This window comes from Candoia aspera, chromosome 2 (genome assembly GCF_035149785.1).
Source record: "Candoia aspera isolate rCanAsp1 chromosome 2, rCanAsp1.hap2, whole genome shotgun sequence".
Classification (NCBI taxonomy): Eukaryota; Metazoa; Chordata; class Lepidosauria; order Squamata; family Boidae; genus Candoia; species Candoia aspera.
In genome coordinates this window covers 168,370,595-168,385,139 of record NC_086154.1, presented here as the reverse complement: position 1 = coordinate 168,385,139, position 14,545 = coordinate 168,370,595, and the positions used below count along the sequence as shown (strand labels likewise).

General features: G+C 40.9%; 1 protein-coding gene across 1 annotated transcript in view; it reads left to right on the top strand.

Annotated features, from left to right (window-relative positions):
• The window catches only part of SHB (SH2 domain containing adaptor protein B), a 159,504-nt gene that overhangs the window by 59,849 nt on the left and 85,110 nt on the right, over nt 1-14,545 (top strand). Inside the window, exon 2 of the mRNA XM_063294816.1 lies at nt 4,978-5,095. Within this exon, the coding sequence (XP_063150886.1) occupies nt 4,978-5,095 (118 nt within the window). The remainder of the gene's footprint in view (nt 1-4,977; nt 5,096-14,545) is intronic.

Genomic DNA, 14,545 nt, shown 5'->3' with positions numbered 1-14,545 from the left:
TGCCTGCTGCTAAAATCTCTGTTTGGTTCCCCCTCATAGACTGATCAAAGTTGTGAGGTTGTAATATAGTAGTCTGTGCCTCCTGGTGAGTGGCAGGGGTTGCCTGAATGGATCAAGACAGGGCATCTGCCAAACAGTTTTGCGCCCCAGGAACATAAGAAATAACAAAATTGAAACGGGAGAAAAACTGGCTCCATCTGATTTGGCGTGGGGTGAGGGATCTGGTGTTTTGTAGAAGCTGTAAATTCTTGTGATCGGTGCAAACTTTCACAGGAAAGGCTGCACCTTCTAGCCAGTGCCTCCACTCTTGGAATGCTGCTTTAATTGCTAGCAACTCCTTGTTAAAAACATCATAGTTTCTCTCTGCTGGTGAGAGCATGCGTGAAAAAAAGGCACAAGGAAGTAATGTATTCTCAGTTTTGTTTGTATATTGCAATAACACCGCCCCAATGGCAAAATCTGAAGCATCTGAATGCATTATGAATTGCTTCGTGGGATCAGGGTGCTTTAACAGTGGCTGGGATGCAAAGAGTTGCTTAAATTCTTGGAAGTCTGTTTGCTCCCTCTCCCCCCAAATGAATTTTGATCCTTTCTTCAAAAGCTGTGTGAGGGGTCTAGCCCCATCACTAAAGTTTTTTATGAACCGCATGTAAAAATTGCAGAACCCTAGGAACCTTTGTACATTTTTCACATTTCGGGGGGGTTGCCAAGAGAGAATTGCCTGGACCTCAGAAGGATCCATGGATATGCCTTCTGTTGATACTTTATAGCCCAGGAAATGTAATTCAGTTAAATCGAAGGCACACTTCTCTAGCTTGGCGAACAGCTTGTTCTCTCTCAGTCTTTGTAAGACATTACGTACATGGGTTCCATGAGTTGTAGCATCCTCAGAGAAAATTAATATGTCATCTAGATAAATGACCAGATACTTATCTACTAAATCAGAGAAAATTTGATTCATAAATCGGGAAAATATGGCTCCTGCATTAGTCAAGCCAAAGGGCAAAACAAGGCACTCAAATTTACCAAACCTGATGTCGAAGGCAGTCAGATATTCATGCCCCTCTTTCATCCGGATCAGATTGTATGCATTCCTGAGGTCCAACCTAGTAAAAATGCGTGCTTTCTGTAAGTGATCCAGCAGATCAGATATTATCAGCAAGGGATAATTTTCTTTTTTTGTGAGTTTATTGAGGGAACTGAAATCATGCACCACTCTCGTGGGTGCCTCCTGGTTTGTCGGTGCCAACGGGTCAGGTTTCTTTGGTACGAAGAAGGTAGGAGCAGACGCTGGGGAAGTAGATGGTCGGATGAAACCCTTTTGAAGATTAGAATCCAAGTAATCCTTTAAGGTGGCTAGTTCTTTGGAGGACATGGGATATTGTTTCCTTGCTGGAATCTTGGCTCCTGGTATCAACTCAATGGTGCAATCACAGTCCCTATGGGGGGGTAGTGCTGTGGCCTCTTGTTCGCTGAAAACGTCTGTGAAATCTGCATACTTGGCTGGCAACTGGACCCCCCCTGCTTCCGTGACTGCGTTGGTTGCTGGATAGAGGAGAGCGGCTTGAATCTTGTGGTGCTGGCATTCCTTAGCTGGGAAGGAGATTGCTCCCGTAGTCCAGTTCAACAATGGGTTGTGGATCTTCAGCCAAGGTGTGCCCAGGACTATAGGCACATTAAGTGATGCAGTATCATAAAGTTGGATCCACTCAGTGTGGTCTCCCATTGTTAGTTGCACAGGTTCTGTGAACCTTCGGCCCTGCCTTGAGGGGCTGGCCGTCAAATGTCTCCACTTCTATGGGACGTGGCAATTCTATGATCGGGACGTTGAAGTCTTGTACGGTCTGTACATCAATAAAATTGGTTGAAGCTCCGGAATCCATGAGGGCCTCTAGCTTGACCTGGTGCTCTGGGTTTACGCGCATTATTACTGGTAAGTAGTAAAAGGATTGCCTGGAATGCTCGGAATGAGTCCTTCTTAATTGATTGATGGTCTCCCTGCTGAGCTCTGTGGAGGGAGACTGACGGAGTTTCCCTGGTTGGAAGTAGAGGCGGAGGTGGCTCTTGTTTCAGCTGCTTGCCCTGGGGCTCTTACGGAATTTGCTTGGCTTCTCGCTGGGCAAGCTCTCACCATGTGCCCCTGGACTCTGCAGTAGAAACAGAGGGCTCTCTCTCTCCTTCTCTGCCTCTCAGCCTCGGAAGTAAGCCGCCTGCTTGCCCCAGTCTGCATCGGCTCCTCTGGTCCTGAGTAAGGAAGTGCTGTGGAGAGAGCTGGAAATCCTGGAAGTGTCCTGAGGCCCCTGCCTCTCCCTGGCTGCATCTGTCTGAGCTCTTCTAGCCTGGCATCTATGACCACAGACAACTGATATAAAGCTTCTAGGGTAGCTGGTGTTCCCTGGCGCACTAATTCATTCTTAATTTCTTCATCCAGCCCCTGTTTGAATTGGTCTTTCAAGGCACTCTCATTCCAGTCCAGATCTCCTGCTAACAGCTTGAAATCAGCAATGTAGATTCCCACTCTCTTGTTGCCTTGCTTGAGCTTCCGAATTTCCCAGCTGGCAGTGACCTCTCCGATCGGGTCGTCAAAGTATGCTTGGAACCCTGCCAGAAAATTCTGGTAGTCGTTGAGAATTGGGTCGTCGTTCTCCACCATGGGAATAGCCCATTTGGCTGCTGGTCCCTTTAGCAGACTCAAAATGAAGGTGACTCTGGTTCTGTCTGTGGGAAACTCTGCCGGTCTGCTGTCGAAAAACATTGTGCACTGTGTGAGAAAGGTTCTCAACTGTCCTGCTTCTCCTCCAGACTTCTCTGGTAGACTGCCCTGGGATCTCAAGGCTACTGGCGGAGCTGCTGCTGCTGGCACTGGTTGTGGGTTAATCGGAGCTGGTTGTTGTAACTGCTGTAGCATGGCTGCTTGTAATGTGTTGATCTGGAGATCTACTTGTTGTTGATGTTGTTGCAATGCTGCTGCCAGTTGTTGGATGGCTTGCCGAATTTCCTGGTTTTCCGAAGACATTTTCCCAAATGTCTCTTCCTTTTTTTGTTCCTCCCTTTTTCAATGGGAGTAGGAGTTTGTTAGGATTGATGTCCTAACAGTCAGGAACCATGCTGAGACAAGGAATAGGTCTCTAGTGTTTTATTACTGCTACATTAGACCGAAAATCCTAACAAACTGAAGAAGCGTGGGAAAAACCCAGACAGATAAACCCCAAAAGTCAAGGAGGGTCTGATCTGTGTCTCTTTGAATGGCTGCTTAACTCCTCAATACTATGCATGCATTTTCCCCCCTGGATAGGGGCCCCCTCCTGCTCATCATCAGTAGTCACCCTCCCCTCCAGATTCACATTCCATTTCAGCCCCCTCCCTTCCAGAGGTTTGATAAGAGTCTATGTCTCCTTCTAAGCTCCCATGGGAACTGGGCAACGATGGAAAGTCTTCAAAGGAAAACTCCTCCAAACTTCTCTGGTAGACTGCCCTGGGATCTCAAGACTACTGGTGGAGCTGTTGCTGCTGCTGCTGCTGCTGCTGCCACCGGTTGTGGGTTAATCGGAGCTGGTTGTTGTAACTGCTATATCATGGCTGCTTGTAATGTGTTGATCTACAGATCTACTTGTTGTTGGTGTTGTTGCAATGCTGCTGCCAGTTGTTGGATGGCTTGGCGAATTTCCTGGTTTTCTGAAGACGTTTTCCAAATGTCTCTCCTTTATTTTTCTTTGTTCCTCCCTCTTTCAATGGGAGTAGGAGTTTGTTAGGATTGATGTTCTAACAGTCAGGAATCATGCTGAGACAAGGAGTAGGTCTCTAGTGTTTATTACTGCTACATTAGACAGAAAATCCTAACAAACTGAAGAAGTATGGGAAAAACCCAGACAGATAAACCCCAAAACTCAAGGCGGGTCTGATCTGTGTCTCTTTGAATGGCTGCTTAACTCCTCAGTAGTATGCATGCGTTTTCCCCCCTGGATGGAGGCCCCCTCCTGCTCGCCATCAGTACTCATGACAACAGCCTAGATTTACATGATTTATTTCCTGACTCAGCAATAAGCTTCAATCCAGCCCCTTCAAATCTATGATTACTGTAGCTGATTCTGTCCAAGGTATTATTATCATTATCAAATGCAACAGGAGGAATGTTACCTGTAAGAAGTTCCACATGTGTGTTCTTGAAAATAAATATTTGTTAGAAAAATAATGGGATTTAAAAACCAGTCTTTCTGATGCTGGAAACAGTAATTTCATATATAGGTAGACCTAAGTACCCTGTGTGTGTGTGTGTGTGTGTGTGTGTGTGTGTGTGTGTGCTGTAACGTTTGCCACAGATACTAAGAAAGTTTTTGCTGTAATTTTTGTCACAGATACTACTAATGAGCGTGTCCTCATTTCCAATTGTCTGTGTCCTCCTTTGCTGGTTCAGATATCTGGTAATCCTAAGTGAGCAGGACATTGAACTTGATGGCCTAAATGGTCTTTTCCAACTGAGTGTTATTATTTTAAAGACAATAAAAGTAAAGATGTGGAATGTCTTGATAATAACACTGATTTTATTTAACCATAGATACACATCCGTACAGCTAGTAAATTTCTTAAGGGGTGTTGTGTTTAGCCAAAAATGTACTAGAGCAAAATGTTTTATAGCTCTGTGGAAGTGTTCAAATATCAGTAGCCTAATGTCTATTGGCAACATAGTTTGAAGCTTAGAAGCATCACTGGTAAAGTCCTTTTTCTCAACTGATGAATCTACATAGATATTTAGAAAGAAATTGATCTCCTGTCTGCCACTGTTGTACATGCTAATGGAGGGACAGTAGGTCCACCTAAACCTTCTAGGAAGCTATTTAAGGGGAATGGACAGCTGCATCCTGGAAATGAACCTTGTGAGTTTGAACCTGTGTTGCTTTGAAGTGTTTTAAATAACCTGAAAGACTTGTTTAAAAATAGTACCCAAAGCTAAGAGTGGACCTCTTTCCTCTGTTTCAGGTTTTAATAGCAGATGACTACTCTGATCCATTTGACGCCAAGAATGAAGTCAACAAAACGGGCAAAGGAGAAAACACTGGCTATATGGAACCATATGAAGCTCAGAGGATCATGACAGGTAAGGATGTCACAAGGAGCATCTACAGTGCTGCAGAAGCCACATTTCTATCAGTCCTATTTCTCTACAACTTGCTTTTCAGTAGGGTTTACTTAAGAGCAGTCTTCAGGGTTGTCATACTTTCTGTGTGGAGGATTTATGTGGGTTAAGTTGTTCTCAAACATCAGTATGCTTGTTTCTGCTTTTCCTATTAATCTGGAGAGTTTCACTGTATGTTTCTAAGTAATTCTTCCATTTTCTTCCATTCACAAATCTTTATGTTGCGTTTACTGTACAGTGTATGTGCTGAATACATACAGTCTTAATGGCTTGCTGTTTTTAAGGTGCTGTAAATAAGTTCTTGTTTCACTATAGATAATGACACTTAATGACTTGAACTTCTGTTCTTCAGATGTTAATTATCAATCTGAATAAGAGATTCATAATAAATACAATGTAAGAAAAGCCATGAGAGTTCATTGCTAATCATGATGTACATTAACAACCATGTCAGACAAGACAATAGCTGTAAATGTGTTTCCATTTTATGAGGTTTAGGCAAGGTGGCTGTGCAGCTAATTTATGTACAGGGCTGTAGGGCTCTTTGGTATAGAGGCATAACCATTTCTAAAAATCCATGATAATTGATGAGCAATTGCACTTTCCACTAAAAGATTAGAAGTACACATATTCCCCAAAGGATAGGCATATATTCTGAGCTTATAATGTCATGCCCTTAAGCACTATTCCCCCAGCAACACCTCTTGCAGTGCCTGCCAGGCTATACCAGGGTTATTTTTTTGGATATGGCTTAGTTTTTTTTAGTTATATAAACAAAAGGAAAACAGGCCTGTTGCAAAGCATGACGCCTGCCTCCAGTATGGTTCTTTAATTCTGAAAATGCTCCTAGGTGCCATATAGAACCAGAGGCATTCTTACAACTGAAAATAATTGGGTGGTTGCACCCAGTGCTTCTGGAAAAGTATTCCCAATTTTCCAGAAGAAAGATAACAGTACATTCAGATGGTAGAAAACATCCAGGGGTTAGAGGGGGCACCTCATCCATTTTATGGGTGGCTCTACCTTCTATACCAGTCTTTTTGCAAGAGCCCCCATGGCATGTGCTGAACATTCCAAATATGCCCACTGTCACAAAAAGTTTGGGATCTCTGACTTACATAATGGAGAACATATAATGCTGCAGGGTTTACTGGCAACACAGCTGTTGATACCTTCTGCTTTAGAAGGTTTACCAAGTGGCACTTACAGTATAGACTTTCATATGGCACTTTTTCCCCCAAGTGGAATTCCTGTATTGTGTCTTCCCTGTCCAGCTGTATTGCTTAGTTCTCAGTGTGTAAACTGAGGACTTCTATTTCCTGATCCTCATGGCTGGAAGAAGAGGGCAGGGAGACACTAGCCTGTGGGCAAATGAAGTTAGACATTTGCCCAAAGGCTAGTGTCTAACTTCATAATAAGCACTAACAGACCTGAAGGAAGAAATGAAGATAACTTGCCGCATGGATGCAGTTTTGCCTGTGAGGATTGCAATGTGGAAATAAGCTGAAGACCTGAGGTGAATTGAAAGTTGAAGGTGAAAGTGAAAATGCAGGTCCGCTGCTCAGTATTTAAAAATAGCTGAGGTTATGTCAACAAGCAATGCCAACACAATGCAAATAGGCAGAAAAGGTGAAGTAGTAGCAGACTTGTCTTCCTAGGCTCAAAGATTCATAGGGATGTTAACTGTAGTTATGAAATAATAGAGACATCTGTTACTTCACAGAAGTAACATTTCTGTGATATAATTTGTCTATATGACAAATATAGACAAATTATTAAAGTTCAGAGACATTGTACTGACAACAAAGTGAATATTGTCAAAGTCCGGTTTTTCCCAATTGTAGCGCACGGCTGTGAAAGCTGGATCATTGGAAAGGCTAGATGAAGAAAAGCTGATGTCTTTAAATTGTAGTGCTGGAGAAAAAATTTTACAATACCTTGGGTGCAAGGAAAGCAAACAGTTCAATGCTAGACAAAGTAAAATCAGATTGCTTACTGGAAGCACTAATAATGAAGCTAAATCTTAGATATCTTGGGCACATATTACAAAAGTAAGAGATTGGAGAAGACCCTAAGTGCATACTGAATATATGGAAATGTGGTTAGTGAAGAACAAATGATTTCTTAGAAGTTTGTTGACTGACACATGGCAAAGAAATTTCATGTGGGTCCTTTTAAATGTATTTAAATTTCTAGAACAGCACAAAACCTACCCTGTTTGGAAAACTAAATAAGGATAAGCTGCCCTTCTAGAATGAGAGCCTTTGCTGTTGCTGCAAAAGGGTAAGCAGTTAGGAACATCTATTTCCAGGGATCCACAAAAATGTAAAAAAGAAAGAAAGAACCATTTTTATTAATTCAATATGTATTGCTAATTTTAAAAATTCAGTGTTTGAATGTTTTCAACATTGTGTTTTATGTTGCTGTTCAAACTGTCTTGAACAGGGAAATAGATATCTTGAACCTGGAATTTCTACTTCCTTGCACATGTTCTTTTTTCTTGTTAACTAAATGTGCAGTTTTAATAGCTATCATGATAGGGGAATTCCCAGATTTACAGGTATTGTTTTGATGTGTGAGGTTGTTCTTTCTAGTAGGTGCCCTTCCTTGATCTCGTGGGCTCTTGTAGCTGAACTTTGCTCTGCCCTGTCAATATACACTTAGTTTGCTTAAGATGTAGAAACTGGGAGACTTCCGTTGAGCACAACATTTTGAAATCAACATTGTTCAGGGCAAAATGATGAATTCTACACTGCAGGATCATCAGAGAGGGGTATTAAACAACCTAAACAAAATATTGGCTTGAAATTTAGAACTGTGCCATTTTATTAAAAGCCTATTAATTTCTTCAATTAATCTTTCATATTTCTACACTTTGGGGTTGGTCAAAGTGCCTGGAAGGATAGATGGAGAAGATACAATGGAGCACAAGCTGGTCCATGGTTATAGACAGAAGCTTCTTATCCTCTCTGAAAGATGAGGCCTTATGTAGACCTCTGTCTTGCCATCTTCTATAATCTTCTTGAAGGAGTATTTCCCTTTAAAGAGGAGCAAACTTCACTGGCCTGATTATTTTCTGTCAACCACTAAAAATGGCTCTTTTTAAAGCAAACATGAATTCATTCATTCGTGCACAGGAAGGGCAACACATCAAGATGCGGGTGAATCATGATGGATTGAACGCTTTAAAAAAAATAGAAAGTAGTAATACTCACCTCTACAGTCTATGATAGTAGTAAATAAAGCCAAAAGGCAGTTTCAGATACTGCATCATTGCACAGTCTCTTGGCTGATTTATATTCTTACCGGCCCCTTAATCTTGTGTGAATCATTCTTGCTCCATATTTGTTGAAGGACACCTAAAAATTCCTTAGGGTTACAACAGTGGAAAGGTGAGTTGGAGCACTTTGCTGGCTTAGACTGCTTCTCCTACCTGGCTGAGGTAAATCATTCCATACATAAAATACTAGTTTTCAAAACGTTTATTATCTCCTTAAGATCTTGGCATCTTTTCATCTTGCTGATTTTTGAGATTCCTCATAACAGCTTGGTGTAGCATTTTATGGTATAAGTGTAGCATCCCCATTGGCATTGCTATATATACCTGAGAGAGATTTGGGCTTAGTTTTGCATTTAGTAATGAATTATCCAAAGCTGATGGAAGCAGAGAGTTATTTTTATATGAAAAAAAGTCTTATTTCAGTGCAACAATTTTAGAGCTGTCCTTGAGACAAGTCTGTATATCACATATTCACTTTGCTGTATGTGTTAGTTGAAAGTCATACTATTAAATTGCATTTTCATACATTTCACTTTATAATAACTTATTGTGCTTGTCTCTTTTTTTAACGGCCTTATTTATTACATTTCTTAGAGGGAGAATGCATACATGGATTCTCCAAAAGAATTTTGAAGTTGGTGAAAATGTCTCTTGTATAGCCATCTCTTTTAGTGTGCTTTAGTTCCTGTGAAACCAAAATCAGGAGCCATAACTGGATTTTTTTGCAGTGTTGTTTATGTCCAAGACACTTTATCTGAAGTTGTAATGTTGGAAGGAACCTCCAGCAGGGGAGCACATCTTAGGGGAGGTGTGTGTGTGTGTGTATACATACACACATAAACATATATACTCCAGTTTAACTGCATGGGAGAAGGGAGGGGAATTTATCTCTCTATCCCCTTCCTTCACCCATACAGTTAAGCTAGAATAGTTTTCTGTGACTATAACAAACTAAAGTTTTTTGACTGCAGCAAAAGTGGTAACATTTAAATGCATACAATTTTGCAAGAGAATATTCTGAGTCACTCAAAGCAGAATTGTATAGGCAAAGCAAGAACAAAAGCAACGTAGAAAAGAAAAAACAATGGATGTTAATGTCTCTATCGATTTCTCTACAGCTAGACAGCCTGCTGTTTAATTATGTCACAGCAGCACTTAGGCAGTGGTCTTGTTAAGATTATTTAATAGCTTGAGCAGTGGGGCAGAACAATAAAACTGATTTTTCATTTGTCTTATTATTGGCCAGCTAATCTTTAGTTAAGATGACAAAAAATTCTCCTTGGGCTGTAGCCCTCTAAATGTGTTCAGCAATCCTATTCTTGCTAAATTTATGCTCTTTACTTTATTCCAGATTTGCTTTTAGTTTTTCCCCTGAGGGTGCAAAGTTTAATGGATGTAGCTCTTTGTAAAGTCTTCTAATGCATTTCTCAAGCCCTGCCAACAATGGGATATTAGCTTAGACTGTGTCATGGGATCTCTGTTCAGTCTTCAGGGAGACAGAACGTCCATGAAAAGGGGAGAATTACAGTCCTCTCACTAAAAGTCCAGATGTAAAATTACCACATCTATTATTAATGAAACACTTAAAATATGGTTGGGCTTGGGTAGCCATTACACAATACTGTGTATTGGTGCAGAGAATCTCTGAACAGAACATCTGGGGAACCTCTGTAGGGCCAAGCCTTTGAGTATCTCTTCTCCCTGAATGTTCCTCTCTTCAGAAGTACGAAGAATAGCACAAGAAATGTTTGTAAGCACCTCAGCGTGCTACACAAAGCAGCAGACAGATGGGCTTACTCACCTCTGTATCTGCTGGTTGAGAAATCTCCACCAGCTTCCAGGAAAGGGAGTCCTTTCCAGCTAGCAGATGTGCTGCAGTTCTTCATTTGTGTAAAACCTGCAGGTAAAAAGTTATTTTATTTCAGGAGACAGGCAAATCTGGATCCATTCTGGGTTAATTTTTGATCCCAGAGATTTTTAGAATTCACAGTGAGGCTCCTCTCATTTTGGAGCTGGGTATCATTCCTTTGCATGATCAAACACTTCTTGATCTGTTCTGATCTTTATGTATCTCATCATCTCCCCATCTACATGCTCCAAGATGAATTTCATGAGCTGGGTGAAGTTACTGCCTCATCCATATCTACGCTAATCTGTGTAATTATTTTCCAGTACAATTTGTTATATCTCTTCCTCCTTTCTGGTTTGTAACTACATTCTATGCCAGCACTGTTCTGTCCCTGAGAAGGCTGCTTTGTGGTTTTAATTGCCATTTTTCTTTTTAAAAGCTTCTAAATGTTTGGCCTAATGTTAAAATAAACTATCTCTGTAATTTGGGAGACCAGTACCCAAATTCATGCCAGTGTAGAAAAAAATGTGCTGATTTTTTATGGCTTTTACAAGGTTCAGACAGTTAAATCAGATTCAGTATTCTAAAATTTTGAAGTACAATAATATTTTGGAAAGGAGGGAACATTTGACAAAACTTACATATGATTCTGTTTCCTAGAGCAACAAAGCTATACATAATATGGTAAATTGGCAGTATGCTGTGATTATAGAAATATATGTGAGAGCTTTGGTAAGCCATTCTGACTGATATTTTTCGTAAGATGGAGTTTCTTATACATTTGGATAAACCCGTGTTTTTATTTCAGTGTATTTTGGATGTCAAGATATGAGAAAAGATGGTGTTTTAGTCACCATGCCCATTGCCAATAGTTAGCAGTCACACTGCACTTTAGAGAGCACAACATACATTACAAACATTTTTTCAGGAATCCTGTACCAACCTTATCATGGTGGCCAGTATTATTCCTAGAATAAGAAAGGAGGCAGGCAGAAGGAATCATAGCTCACCTCTGAATATCTAGTGAGCTTATGCTCAGGGAGAAATTTCAGTCAAGGATTTGTAGCTCACTCTTCTTTAACTATTGGACCGTACCATTTCTCAGCCCGGAGTGACGACAGCACCAGTCTATCTTCTGATGCTAGTAATAAGCCAGGGCTTTTCCCTTCAGTAAAGTAATTCAAACTGGAGTCACTTTTGAACCGGGATCTTTGTTTGCTTCCAGGTTATATCCTATATGCTTGCTATAGATCCTGTCCAGACAAAGCAAGCTTCTTGTTCTTCAGGTTTGTTTGGTGATGTAGCACACATCTAGGAAAATTGGGGAGTTGTCCATGAAAAGGAAGGTGTTTTACCCTGGTGTCTACACCAGGGATCGAATTTAGGAACCTTGTGGTTTAAGGCTGGGTGAGTTACCTGCCCAAGGCTTGGTACAGTCTTCAGGATTAGGGATGGATTTACTTCTTTATTTCATTGACTGACTGATTTTTATCCTGGCTTTCATTCAGGAGCTGAATGCCAGGATTTGTAGCGCTTCCTCCAATTTTTCCCCACAGCAATAGCAAACCGGTAAGGTTGGTTGGGCTGAGAGTGAGTGACTGGTGCAAAGTCACCCATTGAGCTCCCATGCCTGAGGGTGGATAGAATTAGGTCTCCTGCTGCTGATCCAACACCTTATCCACTGCAGCATACTAACTCCCCATTGAAATGTGCAGCATCAGTCCCCACAATTGGTAGATAGCCTCTGAATTGACTAGCTCTGTAGCTTCTTGGAAATGTATTTCAGCCCATGCCTGATCAACAGAGAACCTGCTAAAGCGAGGTTGCCACAACTGACTTTAGTGTGTCTGGACTGAAGAATGTAACACTTGACCAAGTCTGTGTGTGGGCAGAACCACCTTATGGCCTATCCTTTATAATGTTCATATATTAGAAAGCAACATTCTTTATAGAGAACTTATAGTGGTTAGATAAGTTAGATAAAGCAGTACTCTTGTCTCATAAGACAAGATTCTTTGTAAGTGACCAGCAGTCTCATAATAATCTGCACGATACCAGCAATGTGGTCAGCCCTGTTTACAGAAGCATGCATGTTATGCTTTGACCATTAATGATACAGCTGCCTTCTGACTGCAGTTTCATTTCAGGAACTATATTTGAAATAGCCTGGGAGTGCAGGAGAACTGGCCTTCCCAGGATCCTGCAAGTATTTGAGACACACTTTTAGGTGCCAGCTCTTTTTGTAACTAGTTTTTTGTCTGAACATGTAACTTCAAGCTTTATGGCAACCTCAGATGTTTTAAGTTCCTGTGACTCACTCCTTGCAAAACCCTTAATCTGCACAGGTGTCTCTTGGATTACTAGCTGTGGATTTTTGCATCATCTCTGCAAGGCAAGAAGAAAATTGATTAGGCATCAATATTTCATCTTTCCCAGGGCTCTTCTTCACTGAAATTCTTTTTTTCATGATAACAGAGAGCTGCAAAACGAAGGACTCAGACACAGACCCTTTTAATTTCCCAGGCAGTTGCATGATGGCAGCTGCATACACTAGAGCTACATAAGCTGCTGTCTTATTCCACAAAGCTATATTTTAATTATCAGAAAGTGACTGCCTGACCCCCAGTTGCCAACTTCCTGTGGACTAAATGGCTCATAATGGCCACCAATTTTCTTCTGTACAGAGATATTTTAAGACAGCCTTCCCTAGCTGGGGGATTACCAAATGTGTTGGATTAAAACTATAATCCCCAGCCAGTCATTGTATATTCTACGTGAAGGGGTTTTAGTTCAAAATATCTAGAGTTCATCAAGCTGAGGGTGTTCTGATGCTTCCTTTTGCCAGTTTAATTTGGTTGGTGTCAAACTAATTGCTCTTGATTCTTCCTCCCTCCCTCAAAATGAGAAGAAAATATTTGCCAAATTTTATGCTTTTGTTTTAATTCCAAGCTGGCCAAGGGCTGTTTGTGAGAGTTTTGTCTTTCATTGAATAGTCATCCATCCAGCAGCATCCAGTCTCCCTAGATTCCCATTTTCCCAATAAAGTGCCAAAAGTAGGGATCATGATGAAACTCCATCTGTGGGGCTGCTTTTGACCAGAAAACGGGGGCAGACATCACCAGCACCTTTGGCTATCATATACCAGAAAGTAAGCTTTAAAATACTACCCAAATAGGTTTCTTTTCCAGAAACAATAATAGGCAAAGTAGTTTCTTCACCATTGTACCTCCTGCTACCTTTCCCTTATAGGTTTCAAAATGCACAAATGGGCATTTTGCAAAATGCACAAATGGACTGGTGATAAGAAAGAACTACAGTGAAGATTTGGACAGGCAGAAAATGGGACAGGGTTAGAAATAATTGAAATGCTCCCTGTTTGATGTTTGCTTTCTTCTAGGTTTAGAAATAGTTGTTGTATTTTGTTTTATCTGCATGGCTGGATTCACAGAAGACTTTGGTCATTTTCACACCATCACTTCCCAATTCTCCAAAGAGTTTGTAAATGACCTGCCACTCTGTTCAGTTTGCCTGGAAAAGCTGAGATCACCATGAACCTGCTTCTTATAGCAGTCCCATAGGAGAACACAAAATGTGTTGTTCTGCTAATATCCTGCCCCAGGCTGCTATGGATCGCAAAGAAACAAAAAATGCTGCACCTCTTGGCTCAGTGTGAAAAAGGGAAATAAAATAAATTGCAAGCATCTTTTCTTACATACCCTTGCTGCTGTGAAGGGAAGCTGTGTGAATGATGGCCTGGGAAAAAATAATAAAAAAGAAAGCATCCAGGTGACCATGCCAACTTCACTATAACATCAGTAGTTTGTCAAACAGTATCTTTATTTCCCTGATATCTCTAACCATGATTGCATGCTAAAGGGGGGAAGAGAAGGAGATACGTTCTAAGCAGTACGCACAGGCTCCATGAATTCTACTTTAAAGTACAACCATACTTGATCAGGACTATTTTTACTGTCTATGTGTCCTTGCACTTCTTCCCACTCATAGATTGTGGCCTAGGAGAAGTAAGTAGGAGTGAAATTGGCCTTCTGCAAAGAGTCATCCTGCAAAGGGTGAGCTGATGCTTGGTATTAATATATTTTTATTTTTATTTATTTTTGAGTGATTGTGTTGAAACAGAATGGCTTACTTCAGTCCAAAAGGTGTGAGGCAAAGAAAGTTCCCACCAATGGAAGAGCATATTGCTAATAAACTTCAGTGTTGCGAAAGAAAACCCAAAGGGTTTTCTCTGTTTTCAAATAAAGTGACTCAAAACTAGAACTCA